This window comes from Bos indicus x Bos taurus, chromosome 5 (genome assembly GCF_003369695.1).
Source record: "Bos indicus x Bos taurus breed Angus x Brahman F1 hybrid chromosome 5, Bos_hybrid_MaternalHap_v2.0, whole genome shotgun sequence".
In the NCBI taxonomy this organism is placed as follows: Eukaryota; Metazoa; Chordata; class Mammalia; order Artiodactyla; family Bovidae; genus Bos; species Bos indicus x Bos taurus.
The window spans coordinates 6,344,229-6,364,961 of NC_040080.1; the positions used below are offsets into that span (position 1 = coordinate 6,344,229).

At 52.0% G+C, this 20,733-nt stretch overlaps 1 protein-coding gene across 7 annotated transcripts in view; it reads left to right on the plus strand.

Annotated features, from left to right (window-relative positions):
• The window catches only part of PACSIN2 (protein kinase C and casein kinase substrate in neurons 2), a 115,488-nt gene that overhangs the window by 76,946 nt on the left and 17,809 nt on the right, over positions 1-20,733 (plus strand). For all 7 annotated transcript variants that reach the window (XM_027540579.1, XM_027540583.1, XM_027540584.1 and 4 more), the window contains exons 2-3: positions 4,816-4,953; positions 19,639-19,795. In XM_027540579.1, the coding sequence (XP_027396380.1) occupies positions 4,894-4,953; positions 19,639-19,795 (217 nt within the window). In that variant the 5' untranslated portion in view covers positions 4,816-4,893. The remainder of the gene's footprint in view (positions 1-4,815; positions 4,954-19,638; positions 19,796-20,733) is intronic.

A 20,733-nucleotide genomic window follows, 5' to 3' on the forward strand; every position in this document is an offset into this window, starting at 1 on the left:
CCAGGGATCAAACCTGGGCACCTTGCATCGGGAGTGCAGAGTCTTAACCTCTGGACCACCAGGGAAGTCCCCCGATTGTGTTTTAATACCAGTGGGATCAGACTGTATCTATGGTGTCACACTTGATTCCACTTGATATGCAGGAACACTGTGCGTCCTTCATCCACGGCTGTACACACAGTCCCCTGCCCTTTCTCCTCTGGCTGCCTGTGTTCCACTCCGGGGCTGTATCAGCACTTTTGATTCTTGATGCACAGTGAGGTGGCTTTCGGTATCTTATTCTTCCTGCTATTAAAATCAGTACCACCGTGAATTCCTACCTACCTTTGACCTTTGGGTGAGTTTATCAGTAGGAAAAGTTTTAGAAGAACTAGTTGGATCAAAGGCTGGGTGTTTCTTTTTTGTCATACATATCACATGTTGAGAGGCAGCGCAGGTAAGGACAGGTATGGAAGACCATGCATTTGGATGCTTGATTTTCAGTAGTGCATCTTACAGCTACTTGAGGCTTGAATTTTTATCAGTTAGCAGATAGAAGATCTGAGTTGCCATGCAGCTCCATTCCTCCCTGGAGTCCTCAGTGACGCCTCAGGCGGGTCTGTGGGCTCCGGCCCTGCTGGGGCTGCCGCTAGGACCTTTGTTCCCAGGGGCCGCCCCCTGCTGGAAAGGCCCCTCCCTTGTCCTTTACACACTTCACGCCCACTTGCTCTCCACCTTGGGTCCTCAGAGAGGCAGGACCATTCTGCCTCCACAAGAGCTTCCCTCCACTCACTCACAGCACCTCATTTATCTCTGTTCTAGCCCTGTTCACACTCGCAGCTGTTTTCACCTTACTGTGTGTCAGTCTGCCCTGCTCAGACACCTGGCCTGCGCGTGCAGGGCCTGTGTCAGTCCTGCGAATTGCTCCATCCGCGGGACTCTGAGTGACCGGCACGTAGTAAGTTCTCAAACATCGGTGTGTAGAATGAATGGGAGATCCACTCCTTACTGAAGGAATGATTCTCCCCTCACTCTGGGCCAGAGAGTGGCTTAGAAGAAACTGTAGGGACTTCATTAATCAATGAAGAATCTCCCACCCTGGACAAGGAGGGAGGAACAAACCCTAGACCCAGCATATGCTCACGGCCAGGCCTGCAGGGCAGCACAGGCCAGGCTAGTGTTGTGTATGGGCAGCAGCGAGGATGCCTCCCTTCTCTTCTGCCTTCTGAAGTCACCGAGGATCAGAGGTGGCTTCTCCAAGGACGACTTTGAGGGTAGATGAAGCGCTAATGGTAAAGAACCTGTCTGCCAATGTGGGAGACATGAGTCATGGGTTCAATCTCTGGATCAGGAAGATCCCCTGGAGGAGGGCATGGCAACCCACTCTAGAATTCTTGCCTGGAGAATCCCATGGGCAGATGAGCCTGGTGGGTTACAGTCCATGGGGCCGCAAAGAGTCAGACACGTCGGAGTGATTTAGTATGCACGCACAAGCTACATGCGCCTTTTCTCAGAATCTTCTTGCCTTTTGACCTAATGACCTGTTCTATTTCTTTTTCTTGGAACAAATTAAGGGCATTAAGGGGGAGCTGAATGTACTTATGTAATGTGTACCATTACTTACCTGATATCTTTTATCAGGCCCAGATGGGAGGAGAGAAGTTATGCCAGCTCCCAGATTGGACCAAGGGCACCCTTGGCAGCCTCCGTTAACCTTTGAGATTCTGCCCACCGTTTTAGGAATGGCTCTGACTCGGGGCTTCCCAGGAGGCACTAGTGGTAAAGAACCCGTCTGCTAAGAGACAAAAGAGATGCGGATTCAATCCCTGGGTTGGGAAGATGCCTGGAGGAGGCATGACACCCACTCCAGTACCCTTGCCTGGAGAATCTCATGGACAGAGGAGCCTGGTGAGCTATGACCCATAGAGTTGCAAAAAGTCAGACATGATTAAAGCAACTTAGTACGTACTGACTCACAGTGTTTACGTCCATCGGCAGCTGAAGTCACTGAAACCCAGAGATCTGGGCACTTTTTCCCCCACCTCAGTCATGCCTGGATTCCTGAAGAAAGTCTCTTAGAATGTATTCAGCAGTCGTCTTCTGAGGGGGACCACGGATGTGCTTATCAGCAGTGGGAGGAGAGGGCCGATGATTTGTACATCTTTACCTTAGGATTTTCTTGTTCTCAAGTCTCAATTTGTTTTTTATACACTTTTGATGGGAAGATAAGGTCCCAGGACAGCTCAGTTCAGTCGCTCAGTCGTGTCCAACTCTTTACCACCCCATGGATTGCAGCATGCCAGGTTTCCCTGTCTATCACCAATTCCTGGAGCTTGCTCAAACTCTTGTCCATCGAGTCGGTGATGCCATCCAACCATCTCATCCTCTGTCGCCCCGTTCTCCTCCCGCCTTCAATCCTTCCCAGCATCAGGGTTTTTTCTACTGAGTCAGCTCTTTGCATCAGGTGGCCAAAGTATTGGAGCTTCAGCATCAGTCCTTCCAATGAATATTCAGGGTTGATTTCCTTTAGGATTGACCGGTGTGATCTCCCTGAAGTCCAAGGGACTCTCAAGGGTCTTCTCCAGCACCACAATTCGAACATATCACTTCTTTGGCGCTCAGCCTTCTTTATGGTCCAAGTCTCACATCTATACATTACTACTGGAAAAATCATAACTTTTATTATATGGACCTTTGTCAGCAAAGTGATGTCTCTGCTTTTTAATATGCTGGCACTTCACAGGCTCTTAATCGATCTTGTGCAGAACTGATCTTCTATTAGTGTCTAAGCCAGGACTGAACCCAGGCAAGAAAATGACTTCCTGAAAGTGAACTTTTCAGATGTCAAGTTGCTTCTCTGCCCAGAGCAAGCACCGCTCTCCCCTGCACCTGCTCCCTGCAGCTGCTCCCTGGGGCTGGCCAGGCAGCTTAGCCAGTGGCTTGATTTGGCCACTTTGAGACTCGCCTGAGCCAGAGCTCAGATATTCCCTGAGAAGCCTGAAACAGAGACCAGCTGCTCTAGTTAGAAAACTCTCTGCTGCTGCAGTCGTGCGCTGGGGTGCTTCTAGGAGAGCCTTGGCTCAGAGCATGGGATCCCACCAGAAGGGGATGCTGTGAGATGCAGCACCAGGGCCCTGGCCTGTGAAGCCTGCCCAGCCATTGCGATATCCAGGGTCAGGAGGACACGCTGCCTCTGTGGCGTGCTGCTAGGTAGAATGAATGTGCGGCACTTGGGCCACTCTGCCTGCTTACGGAGTGCATGCGTGTGGGATGCTTGGCTGAAGGGACCATAACTTGCTCTTTAAATGTATTGAGAATAGGGGGCTGTGTTCAAGTTTGGAAGCTGGAAATCCATCAGATTAAACCTTTTAATCCACAGCTAGATCTTAGGTTATAAGACACCTTATTTATTTAAACTTGAGATTGTTTCTAGAAAACATCTTAGTATGATAGAGAATAGTACCTTCGTAAGCAGGCACAGTTGGTGTCCTGCTTGGGTGACCATGGACCAGTTACCTAGCCTCCCTTAACCTCAGTTTTATCAGCTCAAAGTATAGATGAAAGTGATTATACCTGCTATCTAATAATAATCGCATTGTAACTTAGTATGTGTCACTTACTGGGGACCATGTACTGTTCTCCTGGTATGTCTGGCCGTGTTGAACCTTCACAGTAATTCTGTGATACATTATTGTCTGAGTTACATTATCGTCTCTTGTTGACAAGATAAGGCCATTGAGGCACAGAGAGGTTAGGTACCTTGCCCACTGTTGCCTGGCTAATGAGTAGCACGTCTGGGATTAGAGCCCAGGCAGCTCGTGTTCCTTACTGTGCTTGTAGACTGTCTCACAGGGAATCCCAGGATTATAGCATGGAAAGGCACCTAGAACAGTCTTGCACCTGTAGGTGTAACAGTGTAGATCACTCTGCCTTCTCCCTCCCATGTCTCAGCTGTCTCCTGACTGTGGTAGGAGCGTTTCAGATCTCTGGCTGTGAGATCTCAGTGCAGGGTGCTGTGAAGGAGACTTGAGTCTCACTCTGTCACTAAGAAGTCAGGGAATCTCATGGGGCTGTGGATGGGTCATTCCATCAGTGTGATTTGTGCTTGTGAACATAGCTGGAGTCCTTCAACTTCTTCCTTCTAGCAGGGGAAATTATCACCCCATTGCCCTCACTTGGATTTAGATCATTGAATCATTGCTCAGAGACGATCACTTTCGCTTGTTTGTCTTTACTCCTTCTAGCTGACCCTCACACAGACTGTGTCAGAATAAACTGGTCTGAATCCAGGGCCTCAGTGGCTGAGATGAGCCAGTCATGGGAAGAGGGAAACAGCCCCCAACACAAGCAAAGCCTGGTGGGAACTGGAGAGTGGAGTCAGGTGTGAAAGATGGATTATTTCCACTCACATTTTGCCCCAGGTCCTTGTCGTGTGGGATGAGTAGGACAGGCTGGAACAGGGCAAGCCCAGAGATGCAGCGACTCTGCTTTTGCCTGTTCTCCTCGCAGGGTCTCTGCCCCTTTCTCCAAGGGATGAGGCGTTAAGTGTATCAGCCTGTTGATTTAAGTGTGCAGACTGTTCTTCAGAAAGCTTTTCAAAGTCTTCAGTAAGATGTTGCAAAGGTTTACTTGTTAATGTGAAATACACACCACACATATAACACGCACATGTATGTCAGTGCTGAGTTTGGAGTGTTTGACTTTCGTCCACTGAAGGAGATTGTGGACTGTGCTGCATTGAAGGCAGTCATGGAAATGGAAGTTGTGAAATGGAGACAGCTTGCTTCTTTACATTGGGAATTTAAAAGCTGCAATGTTGTGTTTTTTGTTTTATAGGTGTGTCCCCAGATTTTGAGCATCTGAAGTGGACCTCTAATTTAAGCACTCCCTGCTGCTCCCTCACCCTTTGGAGAGATGTCTGTCACTTACGATGATTCTGTTGGAGTCGAAGTGTCCAGCGACAGCTTCTGGGAGGTAATGCCCATACTTTCTTCTGGATGAATGCAGAGACCAAGCCAGTGGTGCCTGACACCCCCTCTTTATTGACTGGGGCTGGGGTGATGAGATGACCATACACCAGAACCAGCCAGACCTCCAATCTAAGTGGCAGCGAGTATGGCCTAGCTCTCTGTGAGGATGGTAAACTTACCTTGCTAGAAAAGTTTGATAACAGAAGAGGTTAGAGATGTTCATTTAAGGTCTAATCAGTTTGTCCATTCTCATAGCTTCCTTTCCATGCTCAACCCTGCTGTGACTTGAAATGACATATACTGATTACCAGGCTTGGTCTCAGTAGCGGCATTACTCTTGAGTTTTGTAGAACAATGGGTGGTAGTGATGTGACAACACTTTGGGCAACGCAGGCAAGTGGCCAGGAGGCTGAACAAATTGCCCTTGGACTTCTTGGAGCATCTTCTTGTCTGTCTGTGCCTGCGACGAATTCCTTTCCTAATCAGATTATGTTGTGGCTTGGGTTTTTTTGTTTGTTTTTTAGTGGAGATAATTCTTCCTGAGTCCCACTTATTTCTTTGTTGTTATTTTGTCACTCAGTCGTGTCCGACTCTTTGCGACCCCATGGCTTGCTTGCCAGGCTCCTCTGTCCATGGGATTTCCCAGGCAACAGTATTGGAGTGAGTTGCCATTTCCTTCTCTAGGGGATCTTCCCCACATCTCCTGCACTGGCAGGCAGATTCTTTACTGCTGAGCCACTGGGCACTTACTTCTTACCTGCTGGATAAAACAGAGTCCATGAAATCTTGTTTATGTGGCTGCTTGGGCTTCCCAGGTAGCTCAGTGGTAAAGAATCCAGCTTCCAATGCAGGAGATGCGAGTTCGATTCTTGGGTGGGGAAGATCCCTGGAAAAGGAAATGGCAACTCACTTCAGTATTCTTGCCTGGGATATCCCATGGACAGAGGAGCCTGGGCAGGCTACAGTCCATGGGGTCACAAAAGAGCTGGACATGACTTAGCAACTAAACATGTGTCAAAACCCCTGGAACCATCCCAGCAGCTGTGGGCTTAGTGGAAAGAGCACTGGCTTTGTAGTTGGAAAGCTCCAGGTTCTGATCCCAGCTGCGCCATTACTAGCTATCTGTGTGACCTTGGGCGAGTTGCTTGACTGATCTGAGCTGCAGTGTTTTCAGCTCTAAGAGGGATGATGGTACTGGTCTTCAAGGGAGGCTGCCACCATGAGACAAGAATGGCAACATCGGAGCCCTGTGATGCTTTCCTGACACAAAAGGCCCAGGTGCTGCAGAGCCCCATGGTGGAGCCTGTGGTTTGCCGGAGACAAGCACGGAGTTCTGTTAACTTAGATTAATTAGATGTGCGATTTTGTCTAACATCAAATACTGTCGATACTACAGCCTTAACACAGACAAGTGATCACAGGAGCCCAACTCAAACTTCTCTGAACACTTTTCTTCTCTGTGTATTGGGGGAAAGGTCATCATTGCCTTTTAGCTGACTACTTTATTTTACTGGAAGTCAGTTTTTATTGACCACCTACTGTGTGCTAGGCCCCGTGAGTTCCCATGGGACGTATGACCGCCTGAGTCCCTGTTCCTCAGCTACCTTCCTGGTGGGGATCCGGGCTGGAGCTCAGTCTCAGTAGCCGGAGAGGCATGTGTGACCTGGGGAACACCTCAGCAAAGGCAGCAACAGAGTTTTGGGTACATCCCAGCTGCTCGGCCGCAGCGGCCCCTTGGCAGGGTCAGGTGCACTCTCACGGCGTGCAGAAGGATTGGTGGTGAAGCTGGATCAGAACAGGCAGTTCTGAGATGCAGGTGGAAGTGCCTCAGGGATGTGACTGGGATTCAGGACCTGCATGGCCCATAGGCAGGTCTGGGTTCACAGACAGTTGGGCCCTGGAGCCCGTGGCCTGCCCAGCATCGTGGAAGCCCTTGGGGACCCGGTGCTGACTGCAGAGCCTCCCTGTGAGTGCCTGTGAAGCCTGCCTTTAGAAACGCAGGTCCTCATCCGTCTCAACACTGATCTGAAACTACCGGCAGAATCCTTTAGTCATGGGGAAAGCTCCTGTTTGGTAACTGTGGTAACAGTGCCATTGGCCTCAGTCAGCACCTGCCTGGAGCGCGGTGGCAGTACAGGGAGGCTAGCGCACACAAAAGGCCTCTTGAGGGGTGGACCTGGAGAGGCCAGGGATAGGCTTTGGAACCAAGTGGCCTGGGTGTGACTCCCTGCCTTGTCACTTACTCTGTGTGTGTGTGTGTGTGTGTGTAGCTTTAGGCAAGTTACTACTTTTTCTTATCCTCAAATTTCCCAATCTGTAAAATGGGGATATTAACAGTAGCCACATCCTAGCATTGTGAGAGTTAGGGAATGAAAGTAAAAGTGAAAGCTGCTCAGTCGTGTCTGACTGTTTGTGACCCCATGGACTATACAGTCCATGGAATTCTCCAGGCCAGAATACTGGAGTGGGTAGCTGTTCCCTTTTCCAGTGGATCTTCCCAACCCCAGGATTGAACCTTGGTCTCCTGCATTGCAGGCAGATTCTTACCGCCTGAGCCACCAGGGAAGCCCGAGTTAGGGAATGAATACATGTAAAGTGGTGTCAGGCATCAAGACAGGTGCCAGCTGGGAGCTCTGTCCCTCTGATGCAGGGGGTGGGGGTCATCACACACACACACAACATATAATCTGTTACTGTGGGGGGTGTTGGTTAGCACTGTCTTAATAACCCAGTTGATGTCAGAAACTTCTGTGGAAAAATTAAGTAGCTAAATATAGTTCTATTTTAGAAGTCTTCAGCTGCTTGTTAAAAAAATAAAATGTAGGTGAAAGTTGCAGTGTGTATTGTCAGCATATATTAAGTCAAGTGGCTTGAACAAGCCCTGTCACTGTTGTAAACCCCTAGGCTCCCTGTTAACTTCTTAACTGCAGTGTCAGTAGACGAGAACATCTCTTGTCCAAAGGATACAAAGGCAGATGGGTTTATTTTCTAGACAGGCTCTGCTCATCTGGTGGCACTGCCCCTGACACCGCTCTTCAGCTCGCACAGAGCAGCAGTGCCTCTCCCCCCTCCCGCCCACCTTGACAGTCGTGCCCTGAGTGGAGGTGTGATTGCTCAACCGAACCAGCTCTGAGCAACCCAAGTGCACGCTGCCAGCTGCACGTCTCCAGGCTGCCAGCAAGGTCCCTCTTTCCTATGGAAGGCCACTTCTCACTGGTGTGACCCCACAGGACTGTTGTGCAAATCTAAGGAAAGCATTGAAGTCTCGAGGTAGAAGGCCTTTTGTGTCTGATTTTACCCCTTTCCACCACAAGGTGCTAACTGAATAACCCAGCGCATAACTGGGTCATGCTGGCTTCTTCCATGCGCTGGCTGTGTGCCTGCGCAGGGGACATGTGGCACTTCCCTGCAGGAGCCTGTGGCTGTGACATTCGAAAGTAAGCTCCCTGAGGCAGGAGACACAGGGATCATTGTGCGAGGCGCTGTAGAATTTGCTGGGGCGCCCAGGGGCCAGTGGGGCTCCCCCTGGAGGAGGGGGCAGGGAAGGTGGCATGGAAGATGGGCAGGGTCGGTGCTAAGCACCCAGATGTTCACCAGATGGACGAATGAACGAGGGGTGCTCTTGGGAGGAGGAGGGATTACTCACAGGGACATATCTGCCAGTTAGTAGTTAGTTGGAGGGGACACTTTCTGTATCCCCAACACTGCAACACTGTAGGAAACGATTCAGAAGCGAGGAGGGTGGGGGGCTGATCCCCACAATGGAGGAGCTGGAGGAGAAAGGACGGTGGCTTCCACGGAGAGCGAGGGCAGTGAGGTCAAGCTACAGCTCTGCCCTTGGTATCATGGCGTTCAGAGAGGGGCCCGCTGCTGGCCTCACCAGAGAAGGTGTGTGGGGCAGGTAGGGCTGGGAGCCAGAGGAGGAACAGCTTTCTAGGCCAGAACAATGTCTGGAGATTGCAGTGAGCATGGTCCTGCAGAGGCTGAGGGTCTTGACCTCTTTGGAGTCAACTGCCTGTTTGGGGGCTGAGCAGTCATGTGGGTACAGATAGGTTGAGGCTGAGTCAAGGTGGTTCCCCAAGGTGACTCCTTTAGCCACCAACTGGCTAGAGTTGGAGCCTGGCCCATCCTGCCCACAGGCTTCCCAGCAGGGCGTGGGTGGGTCGGTTGCTTCTGGCAAGTCCTCTAGCTCACTCGGGGAGCCTGCAGGCACACCCCCACATCTCCAACTCCAGGCCCTGCCTTGGGTCTCCTCTCTGGCTCTGGAGGCTGGGGCACAGGGAGAGCCAAGGCCGCAGGCCATGGCACTTTCCCAGTGCCATTGGGGAAGCCTGGCTGCCCTCTGCCCTGGCAGGTTCTGGGAACACGACAGTGGGTTTGGGCCCAGCAGGCCTGAGGGCTGCTGCCTCAGTCTCTGAGGGCTCCTGAGGGCCAGGTTGGGAGGGCAGACTGCTGATTTCTGGGTCCCAGCCCTGCAGCTCGCTCACATCCCTGAAGAGGAGCCCTGTTCAGCTGTCAGCAGTGGTGCTGTTAGAGCTCAGGCCTCCCTGGATGACGCCAGGCTGGGGCTGACCTGTGAGCACTCTCCGTGGGCACAGGGAGCCTTGGTGGAGAGTATTTTGGAGATGAAGAGGACATAGATGTCTTGCTGTAGAACATTAGCCCCAAAGAGTTGCCACATGACTATTTGCTGTCTGCTTCAGAGAAGGTTCTCTCTGCAGTTCCTCTCAGACTTGAGCACTGTGGACTTGGCACAGCACGTGAGAACATCTCCTCGGCATCAGGGTTTTGTCTGGGAAGCCGTCCATGTAGGATGGGATTCCCTGTTCCCATCCTTCGAGACCACTTTTGTAAGTAACATTTAGAAGATGCTGCTGCCCCGTGTTCATGGATTCCGTAAAGCCTGATTTGGCATCTACCACAATCCAGGCCCTAGGCTGAGTCCTGGGGTCCCAAAATGAGTGCACAGTCCTGGGACCCCAGAGCCAGCATTCGTCGTGGCGGGCAGTCCTGGGCGGCGGCGCGGGTGCTGCGCGTGGAAGCAGGAGGGGGTGAAAGTGGCCGTCTCCTTGCCTCTGGGCAGCAGTGGTCCTCCCACGTGTCCTCTGCCTCCTCCTGCCCACACACACAGATCTGGGGGCCCGCCCTGTGCAGCAGCCCTGCTGTAGGGGTGTCGGCCTCCTACTTATCCCGCAGTGCTCGGACAGAGCTCCCAGCAGGCTGGTGGCTTGCCTTTATTTCACCACAGTTTCCAAATAGATCCATCAGTTCATTCTTACAAGCAAGCTCTGGTATCTGTTGAGCCATGACCAAGGCTTAGGGCACCAGCCTCCCTGTCCCACTGGATGTTCTACCTGTTGTCCTCCCTGCAGCCAGGACAGCCCATCAGAAAAGCAACCCTGCGTGATTCCTGCCCTGCGTGGGAAGCTTCACTTTTCTGCATCACCTTCAAAGTGAAACCATGAGTTTTGTGTGGCTAGGACTTGAGCACGTGCTGGGAGCTGCTGGACACCAGCTCTGCCCTGGGCTCCAGCCTCACTGAACAGTGATTTTTGCCACCCCCTGTACCCCACAGCTGGGTGTGTGTACACTACTAAGTCTTTGAGCTGTGTGCACATAAGCTATGTGTTTCTGGTCTGTGTACTCTCTGTGAGTTCTAAGCCAGGATGAAGAGTTTTGAAATGAAAACCAGTGATAGGGGCTGGTACTTGTTGCACACTTGCTCTGTGCCAGGCCCCTGCTCTGCTTTCCATGGGTGCTCTCAGTCCTCACCACTGCCTCTGCGATTGTGAGCTCCACTTTACAGGTGGGGAAACTGAGGCCCGGGTGGGGATTGTGCCAGCTGGGGGCTCAAGCCGCTGCCTCTAGAATGCTCTCCTGCCTCTGCTTGCAGCCTCCTGGGAGCAAGAAGAGACATGTTCATTTGCAGAGATGCCACATACTCAAATGCCTCTGCTTCGGCGTGAAGTCGCCCCTTGTCTGGGTTCAGCCCTGGCGCCAACATTCATTGCTGTGAAACCCTGAGGGCTCAGAGGAGAGAGATGACCTGCCCAGAGTCCTGGGAGGAACATGGCATTGCTAATCCCTGCTTCCCAGGGAGGGCATGAGGACTAGAGATAGTGTCTGCGGGGCCAGGGGCCAAATGACTCCCGAGCCCGACTGGTCCTAATGTGTCTCCTCTTCACGCGTGACCATCACACCTGTGGAGACAGGTGAAGGCAGACAAATCAGGTGGTCTTTGCTCCGCTCGCTGCAGGCTTGTACCTCCCCTGTCTAAACACCAGTGTTCTAAATGCCCGGTAAAGAATCACTCCGTTTTTTCCTGGAAAGAATTGACCAGTCAAGATTTTTTTGCCATCAAGCTTATCCTCTGAAGATTAATTTTTATTTTCTCACTTGATTTCAGTGATGGCAAAAGTGACTTGTGTAAGCCCTATGGGAGAAAACAATTTCTATTTCTACTCAGTAACAAACAGAAATGCATGCTTTTAGAACTGGAGAAGTCCTGAGAGCTCAAGCAGCCTGTGGTGGCTTAGCCCCATTGAGACGTCTTTATACAGACGTGTGGTGTGGGTGCAGTGAGCTTAGTGCTGAGGGACCCAGGTACAGAGGTGGGGTGAAGGAGCTGTGTCCTGTGGGGAAGGGTTTTTTGTTTTTTTTTTTAAGTGGGAGTCATGAAAGGTGGACTGGGGACCTGGGGAGGGTGGGACACTGTGGAAGCAGCAAGTTGAGGAGGGGGTAGGCATGGAAGGGGGTGCTACCTGGAGGAACTGCTGTTTGTTCTCACTTTTCCAGTCTGACAATTTCTACGCTAGATCATTTGGCTTTTTACCCCTAGTGTTCCTTTTACTGCTGGAGTTTCTGCCAGAAGCGGCTTGGTCTTCAGCGAGCCCTTACTTACAGAGCTGGAACTGATCTCACTGTCTGGGTTGGGGCAGCTCTCACAGCAAGGAGGTGCCACTCAAACAGTGCCTGCTGGAGTGTGGGGGAAATGAAAGAGGGCAGTGAGCTGTCACCAGGCAGCCAAGTGCTCCTGCCACTTCCCAGGTGCTTGGCTGAAGGAGTGTGTGCACGTACACGTGTGCCGGGAAGACAGGGGTCCGTGCAGGGTCTTCGGGGCAATGGCTCACAAGTGGGGCATGTTCTGTGCTCAGGCAAGTCCCCAGGCATCACTGGGCCTTTATCCTGACATCTGAGCAACATTTCCTGGAGGGGCAGAGTGCAGTGAACCTGGCTGGCCAGTCTTGAGGAGTTGAGGTCTGAAACAAACTTTGTGTAAACATATCTTTCCTCTCTACGTTATTTTGTTCTGCCTTTGAGTTATATCTGAAAATTGGAATCTCTCAGTTTCCCCTTCATCCATTTTTCAGTTTGTCATTTTGAGCATTTAGATTAAAGGATGATAATGCAGTCATCTTTAACGTTGTTGAAGTTCAGGGTTTGTGCTGTAACACGCTCAAAACAACAAAAGGTGCCTTGCAGGGTAATGAGCCTCATCTTCTTCACCCTCCTACTTGAGTACAAATTCCAGGAACAGAAGGTGAGTCTGGGAAATGTTGGGGGTGAGAACTGAAAACCAGGAGTTGGGCCAGAGTGAGACCCAAGGCAGAGACAGGACCCATGTGGGTCAGAGTCGAGCCAGAGCACACAGGTCGGGCTCGAGGAGGCTGGAAACGGGGACTGCTAATGAACAGCAGTGGCAGGCCGGCAAGGAGCCTCCATGTCTGAGCCTCTTGGGGCCCTGCCAGGTAAACTGCATTAATATCCTGTTTTGAGAATAAAGAGCCTGGTCAGGTTTAGGGTAGTGCTGAGGTGAGGAGCTCCAAGACCTTCTGTTCCAGGGCAGGGTGAGTTGGGAGCCTGGATGCGGGGTGAGCTGGAGGGCAGGTTGGAGAACTGGGGGTGGGATCCTATAGAAATGAGGGCGCCCAGAGACAGTTTGAGCACAAGGCACAGAGCTCCTGGTTCTCCAAGGACACCCCTCACTCTTTGGTGTTTACAAGCATGCCCCACAGATCTTACAGCCTTAAGATCAGCTGTGACCTCCTGTTAGGAAAGAGAGGTTCAGACTAGGGGTTGGGGTAGACTGAAGAAGGGTGCCTGAGAAAGAGGCACTGCTGGTGTGAATGGATGTGGCGTCTGCTGAAGTGATGTGAAATCGCTCAGTCGTGTCCAACTCTTTGCGACCCCGTGAACTGTACGTAGCCTACCAGGCTTCTCCGTCCATAGGATTTTCCGGGCAAAGGTACTGGAGTACTCCGCAAATGTGAGTGGGAAGCATGGCGCAGCAGGGCCACTCCCGGAGCCCTCCCAGCTGCCTGGACACCAGGGACTTCGAGAGAAATCGATCTGGGCCTGAATTTGACTGAAAGCCGGGGGAGTGCTGTGAAAGAACCATGAGGCTCTTCTGCTGGTCTGTACTTGGCAGAATTAGTTGTTCATTTGTCATCTGTGGAGTGTGTATCTGATGATGTGTTCTGAGAGCTGATTTTTAGCTTTCATAAGAACTCATTGGATTGAGAAAAATGAATAAAGGAGCATGACTTCCTTCCTTCCCTGTGCCTCTCGCTGGGCGCTCAGCAACTTCTCAGTCCTCTTGTGTCTACACAGAACGAAATCTCCGCTCCCAGCACCATTCAGGCATTGAAAACACATTAGAGGGTGCCCTTTGCGCTCCTGGCATGGTGGAGGGAGGAGAAGAAAGGCACAGTCCTGCCTGCAAACCCCCCACGTTGCCACGTTTTGCACGTGGCAGCAGACACCACTGCAAGAGTAACAGAGAGGGGACCTTCCCGGAGCTGGTGGCATGGCGTGGAGCTCATGCTCTGTGGGCCTCAACCTCAAGCCTTCCACAAGCAGCCTTGCCCCAGAGGTCGCTTCTGCTCTTACCTCAGACTTCACCCTCCTCCAGGCAGCCCTGACCACCTAGAGTGTTCCTTCCAGAAGTGGCCACTGTCTGTAGTTGTTACTTAACCCCGAGTCCCACAAAAGCAGAAACCACAACACTTTGTTCACCCCTGCATCCCTGGCCCCTGGCATGGTCGTTGGCACACAGTAGGTGTTCACCCCATATTTGTGAGTGGCAAGAGGGTATTGCCAGACCCTCAATCATTGAGTCATGAGTGCTCCAAGAGGTAGCCAGCCAGCTGGCGGCATTGACAGACTGTTCAATTAGGAATCCTGGAATTGTGACGGGCCCTCAGAGATCATCTGATCCTGTCTCCTCTCTTTCTGTTGTGTCTGAATAGACAGCTTGAAGAAATGGCCAGGATTTATTATGTGATGGCTGCCCCCATCTAAAAGCATGGGTACAGCTGAGGGACAGAAATGCAGGCAGAAAGACCCAGTCATTGCTGTCAGGGCAGGGCCAGTTCTTTGTGGCTCCCCTCATGAGAGGAGGTGGAGGGAAGGTGGCCTCATCAGAGAGGGCCAGGGCCTGATGGATTCAAACAAGACAGCCAAGGCCCACTCAGCCCACCTCTGCAGGCCTGTAATCAAGGAATTCCTGAAGGCTCGTCTTTCAAGGTGGTTGAGAAAATCCTGGAGCCTTGGGCATCCTGGAGCAGCTTCGGGTGAAGCATTTGTCGCTAACTCTGTGCTCTTGCCTGGAGGGCCACCATCAGCAGCTTTTCTTTATTGTCCAGTCAGCTTGGCACAGCTGGCTTACTCTTGGACCTGCCTCTCCAGGGTGTAGAGAGGGCAGTTGTCTTGGGCCTGCAGGGTCACAGGTTAAAGGGCATGAACATTCTGAGGGTAAAATCAAGGTCATCTGTGGCCTGTCTTGGAACCTGCAGGGCTGGTTGGAAGCAGACATATCACCTGAGATTGACCCGGTAAGCCTGGGCTCTGCACCCTCTCTCGCCTCAGCCTGAGGAAGAATCTGGAAGGTGGGATCTGCCTCCCTTCGACCGCATGACTATGAGTGACTTTGCTTCTTCAAACCTGTTTCCTTTTCTGTAAAATCTCACTGCCTGGGGCCATCACAGGATTACATGAGGTGACATGTGGAGCTGCGAGCACGCTGCCTAGCAGAGTATAGGTGTGCTCTATTATGATGCCGCCGCTGATGGAAAACCTCTGTGTGCAGGGCCCGTTACCACGGGGCTTGCAGGCCAGCTGGCCAGGGAGCTCAGCGTGCACCATTGTGACCTGTGTGGAGCAGGCTGCAACTGCAGAGCATGGGGACAGTGTTTGGAAGGGCCCTTGTGGCCCCCAAGTGGATCAGCCAGCAGGACCCTGTGGTGGGGAGTTGGTGTTGCCTGTCTGCGGGTGCAGGCGATCTTGTCCATGGGATTTTCCAGGCAAGAATAACTGGAGTGGGTTGCTGTTTCCTTCTGCAGTGTATGTTTAGTGACTTAATTACTGCCTGGCTGTCCCAGGCTTGCCCCAGGCGGTTTTTCCACCAGTGTATTCAGAAAGGGGTCCTGTGTGCCCAGCTCCACCCCGCATTGGGCGCTTCGTACTCTGACTGTGTGCCCACCTGTTGAGGTAAAGAACTGTCTTGCTGCTCTCATGGGCATTCCTCCAAGTCCCACGAGCATGAGCATCTCACTTGGGCCATTAGTCCTGCAGACTTCCACGTCTCTCTGAAGTTACCACTTTACACCTTTGCCCATCTCCCCCAGGGGCCTCTCTTTCATGTTGTATTAATATATAGGATTTCCTGGGACATTCCAGATTTTAGTCCCTTGTCACACTGCCTACTTGCCAAACTAGTAGTCAGCATTTGAGTATGTTCACTTTGTCCATGTTGTTGGTTTCAGAACAGAAATCCTTAATTTGTGTGTGTGTGTACACTTACAGCTTTTACTTCTGAAATTTTGCTTAAGGGATCCTCTGCTGCCCTAAGTCACAAGGGTGTTTGTCTCCATTTTCTTCTAGTCTCTCTCTGGTTTAACATTTCACCTTTTTATTGCGTGCCGAGACCCAGTGAGTGGAAGGCAGTCAAGAAAAAATGGTCAGTGAGGAAGACAAAGGTCCATACTGTTAGGGCACAGTCAGAAGGTGTGTGGGGTTGTGTCCTGTGGGCTCTAGTCTGCACACGGGCAGAGGGGCCGGCTAGGGGAGGGCAGGGTGGTCCGGGGCACTGGCCTAGGAGCCCCCCTGTGTTACGCATCGAGTCAGTAGTGAGACAGCCAAAAGCTTCCTTGGGCTCCTGGGGACACCCAGACTCCACCGGGGTTCTTTGTGGTATTGAGCCATGGGCGTGAAGGTTCGAGTCTCAGGGCTGAGGCAGCATGGGGTGGGAGAGCACGAGCTTTGGGGTGTTCTGCCCCATTCTCTTCTCACTTGGGCCACTGGATTCACCCTGGAGCTTTGGTTGTAATCAGGTAATTTGTCTGGGAAGTGGGCTTGATGGTCACCAACCAAAGAGAAGGGTAAAAGGAGCAAAGGGGAAGATGTCTGTGACATGACCCTATAGGTTCCTGACCTGTCGGCCCACAGTTCCCATGGTAACTGAGCCAACACTTGGGGTGGACGGGTGGCAGGAGCTGTGCACCCGCATTCACGTTCCCGCACATCCACTTAGGATCCTGGGGGGTCCCACTGACCTGCTTCCAAATCCTCCAGCCTTCCTGTTTTCTTTGGCCCCTGTGTTCCACAGAAAGGAGCTGGCCAAGGTAAACCAGCTGTGAAGTCACAGAAGCAAGCCTTCTCCAATGTCCTTGTGAGAGTCAGCTCCAGACTGTTTACACCCAGAGGAGGCTTGAGGAACTTGTGCGACCTGTTTGAACCGCCCTTCCCAGCGCCCCTGTAATTACAAGCCCGCTGGGTTTCAGGCAGAGTCCATCGGCTCTGCTCTGATCCCCGATTATGCAGATGTTTCTGCCAACTCCAGCCTCAGACTCCGTTTAGCTGACCCAAACAAACCAAGGCTCATCTGATGCTGGGTTCTCAGGCCTGGGGGCAGAGCACAGCCAGACACACAGGCAGCCCAGAGCCCAGTGGGGCCTGTGGGTAGGAAGGGTAGAGTGGCTGAGATGCGCTTAGGACAGCAGGCAAGCAGGCGGGTCGGGTTTCCGGGGAGCCCCAGGCAAGACCAGGCGGTTGGGTGCAGGGAGGCGGGAGAGTGGTTTCTGGGGAGCTCTGGGCAGGAGGGGTTCTGCTCCTTCGGCCTCGTAAGTCCAGCCTGCGGGAGCCACCCCCCGCAGTGCCCGGGAGCCAAGTCCTGCTGCCTCTGTCCACCCCCACCTGCCTCCTGGAGGACAGCCTGGTTCCTTTCTCATGCTTTCCTGCTCTGGTCCCCACTGCTGTGCCCCGGAGTCAGCAGGCTACTCAGACCTACCCTCCAGGGCATCCCCCTCCCGCACCCCACCGTTCCCTGAGCATGGCATCCCTCCGGATGATGGCCCGACCCTCAAGATGTGTCACTGTCTGACTGAGCCCATCTCCCACGCCACCCACTGCACCCAGCCCCCCTAAGTCTCTAGTCCCCCTGCGCTCTGTGCCCCCTTTGCAGGTTCTAATGGACTTCTCCAAGGGCCAGGACTCCATGCTGTCAGACCATCTTCATTCTGTCAGCACATTGCCCTCTCTGTGTGGTCTGCGAGGTGGAGACGGTGATACCTGATGAATGTCCCTGAGTGTGGACTGCAGTGATGGCCTGTCTCCAGCCCACATGCAGCCTTTGCCCTGAGCAGAGGGCAGCAGGCAGATGTCGCGGCAGTGTCTGGGCGCCCGTTGTCATGAACACTCCCCTGTCCCCTTGGCCCCAGCAGTGCCAGCATTTAAACCTGAAACATATGCTTTCAGAAACATCCTTCTCATTCCTTGCTGCTTTTCAGATTTCTAGAGTTATCACTTAAAGATGAACCGTATTTATGTACAATATGTGCCAATGCGAAGGGCTGTACCACTGTGTACCTTGTTAAGAAATATCCTTTCCTTTTCCCTAAAGCTTTTCACAAGGGTTTTGAAAAGCAAAGAGGTAGACAGGTTTCTGGGGAGCCAATGTATTTTAATATTGATTGCCAATTTGAATATTGTTAGTAACAGTGAGATGAAAACCAGGTCTGCATCATGGTTTCATGTCAGCTGTCAAGTCTGTGTCGAGCTGTCACTGTCTTAGCTCTTTTTGCCACCAGTTCAGCAATACCAAGTTTGTGTTTTGTTGGTTATGTTTTTCACCCTACTGTAAATTTCAAAATGACAGCAAGACTTATTTTAGGGGAAGTGAACATGTGAAGTCACTTCTGACTGGTTGTGAAATGCTTGCTTTCTCCTTCCTAAAAAGGGGCTGCTAAAGGATGGAGTTGGAAGTTCAGGTTCAGCTCTGTGTCTTGATGAGCTGCTGTTCCCCAGGATTCTGGTTCCCATGGGAATGGGGCCATTTCAGCCTGTCCAGAGCTCTGGCCTCAAGGACAGCTTTTCCTGAAGGGACCACAGTCCCCTGCTCTCCCGATGCCTTTCTCCGTGTGTTCTGTCTTTTTGCAAGGTCTTCCTGCTGCTCCACTGTAGCCTTGTCTTCACCTGACTAACTCAGCATGAGATGGAGGAACTCAGGTTGTTTGAACTGTTCATAAGTCAGAGGTGCACGGCAGAGAGAGAATTGTGCCCTTATCGGTAGAAGTCGGTACTAGTCTTCCATGTTCTCTAGGAACTTCCAGAATGACCCTAAACAGAGATGAAATATGAGAGTGCTCAGCAAGGCAGAGACCTTTAGAAACTGCAAAACTGAGAAAAAGGTGACTACAGTTTTTAAAGACAGTGGGAAGAAAGGGTTGCAAATACAGTAGATTATTTTTCTGTCGTATTTCCTGCAAGGGCTTCAGTATCAGCTACATGATATCCTTTCTATTCAGCTGGTCAGAGAATGAAACACATGAAACACTTCCATTTTTCACTCCACATTAGCCACTGAAATCTTCTCAATTACTCTTCTATTATTTATAATTTAGATAATCTAACTCTTCTCTCATATGTGAGAAAAAGTAGTCAAGCCTCATCTTGGCCCTTGTCAAAGCTGATAGAGTCTGAGCTTTGCCATCAAGCCCTGACCTGGAAGCATGTGGAAAACTCTCAGCAGCAGCCCAGCCTCTAGGGCTGCTACTGTGGGGTCCTGACAAACAGCGCAACTTACTTGAGGCTTGGTGTCCTCATCTTAACATGGGGACAGTTATTGGTGCTCATTAAGGCAGAGGCAGTATTTGGCGTGTAAAATACCTCCTGTGGTGCCTGACACGTGGTGGGTGCAGTAGGTGGGAAATAGTATTTGTTGCTCTAATTGTGAAGTAATAATAATCCAGCATAGGGTGACATCAAGGCAGTAGACACCTGAGAACCTGATAATTCCAGTAATGCTCCAAAGGTCTTTAGCCAGGGGTCTGTAATGTTAATTATAAAATCACTTTAATCAGAGCTACTAAAAAGTTATGTTTCTATTGTTTTTCATCTTTCTAGTTAGACATTCCCTACTCTGGGAAGCTGTCCCTGGCCCTCAGCCTGTGAGATCCCCCTTCGGTGCCCTCAGCCCCTCACTTCCCTCCCGCACAACCTGTCTCACACTGGTCTGCTTCCCTCCCTGGCCCATGGGCCACGCAGAAGCTCCAAATCTCGGTTTTGTCTGCTCCTGCCAGTGGTAGCTTGTCATCTAACAACACAGGGGACCTTTGAAGTGGGAGGGGGCGCAAGCACCCAAGAGCCGGCCGGCGTGGAGGTCCGGCGCTCACAGCGTGGCTCTGTCTCCTAGGTCGGGAACTACAAGCGGACGGTGCGGCGGATCGATGACGGCCACCGCCTGTGCACCGACCTCATGAACTGCCTGCACGAGCGGGCGCGCATCGAGAAGGCGTACGCGCAGCAGCTCACCGAATGGGCCCGGCGCTGGAGGCAGCTTGTGGACAAGGGTAGGGAGGCCACCATGGGGCGTCTGGGGCAAACCGTCCACCCTTTCTGAGCCAGTATCCTCTCTTGGAAGATCAGGGCAGGAGTTTGTCTCACAGTCTGGGAGCTGTGATTTTCTCCCAGCAGCACAGGCCAAGTGAGCTTTCCTCCCCTTTCTGGGGACACAGGACTCCTGTCCTCCAGCAGCATCCGAGCCTCCCGTGGCAGTCCTTGTCAGCAGGGGACACGCCACGCTTGTCGAGTTAACTCAGAGCAGCTCCTTTGGGGCCGACTCCAGTAGCCTCCTGTCCAGTCAAGGGCCTTGCTGCTCAGCACCATGGTTTCTGGCACCAAGACTGCTTATTTATAAGTTCAGCCAAGTAGCCAGTCAGGCAAGACTCAATGGTGACATCCGGCAAAATTGAACTGGATCTCCTACATTGCAGACAGATTCTTTACCGACTGAGCTACCAGGGAAACCCGTTACGTGATGCAGGTTTTACCTCCCCTCTGTCCCTCGCAAAACACTCAGACAATTCTAGAGCTCAATGACAGTGCTGCCATGGATGTGTGGATGGCATTCAGAACGTACTTCCCAGCAGTAGAGGGGGAGCGTTATTGACTACAGGATTTCCTGGGAAAGAAGTGGGTTAGTGGGTATTTCTCAGGGTGGGTTTGGAGGGGCTGACCAGGAGAAGCTAGGCCAGGGCAAGGGGCCCCCAGGCAGCAGGGGTCTAGACTAGCTCCATGTCTTTCCCCGGATGTTGACATGGGCGACTCGTGGAGCAGAGTACAGCGCCCTGGTGCAGAGTGGGGTGGCCATGCGCGGGTGAGGCATGGCTGGGGTGGGCCGGCTCCTCCAGGAAGCAGTGGCTGTCGTTATTTTATTTCCGCCTGCCTGAGTCCCTCTCTCAGGATCCAGCTGTCAGCAGCGTCCATACTGCTTACTCAGAGCCTGAGG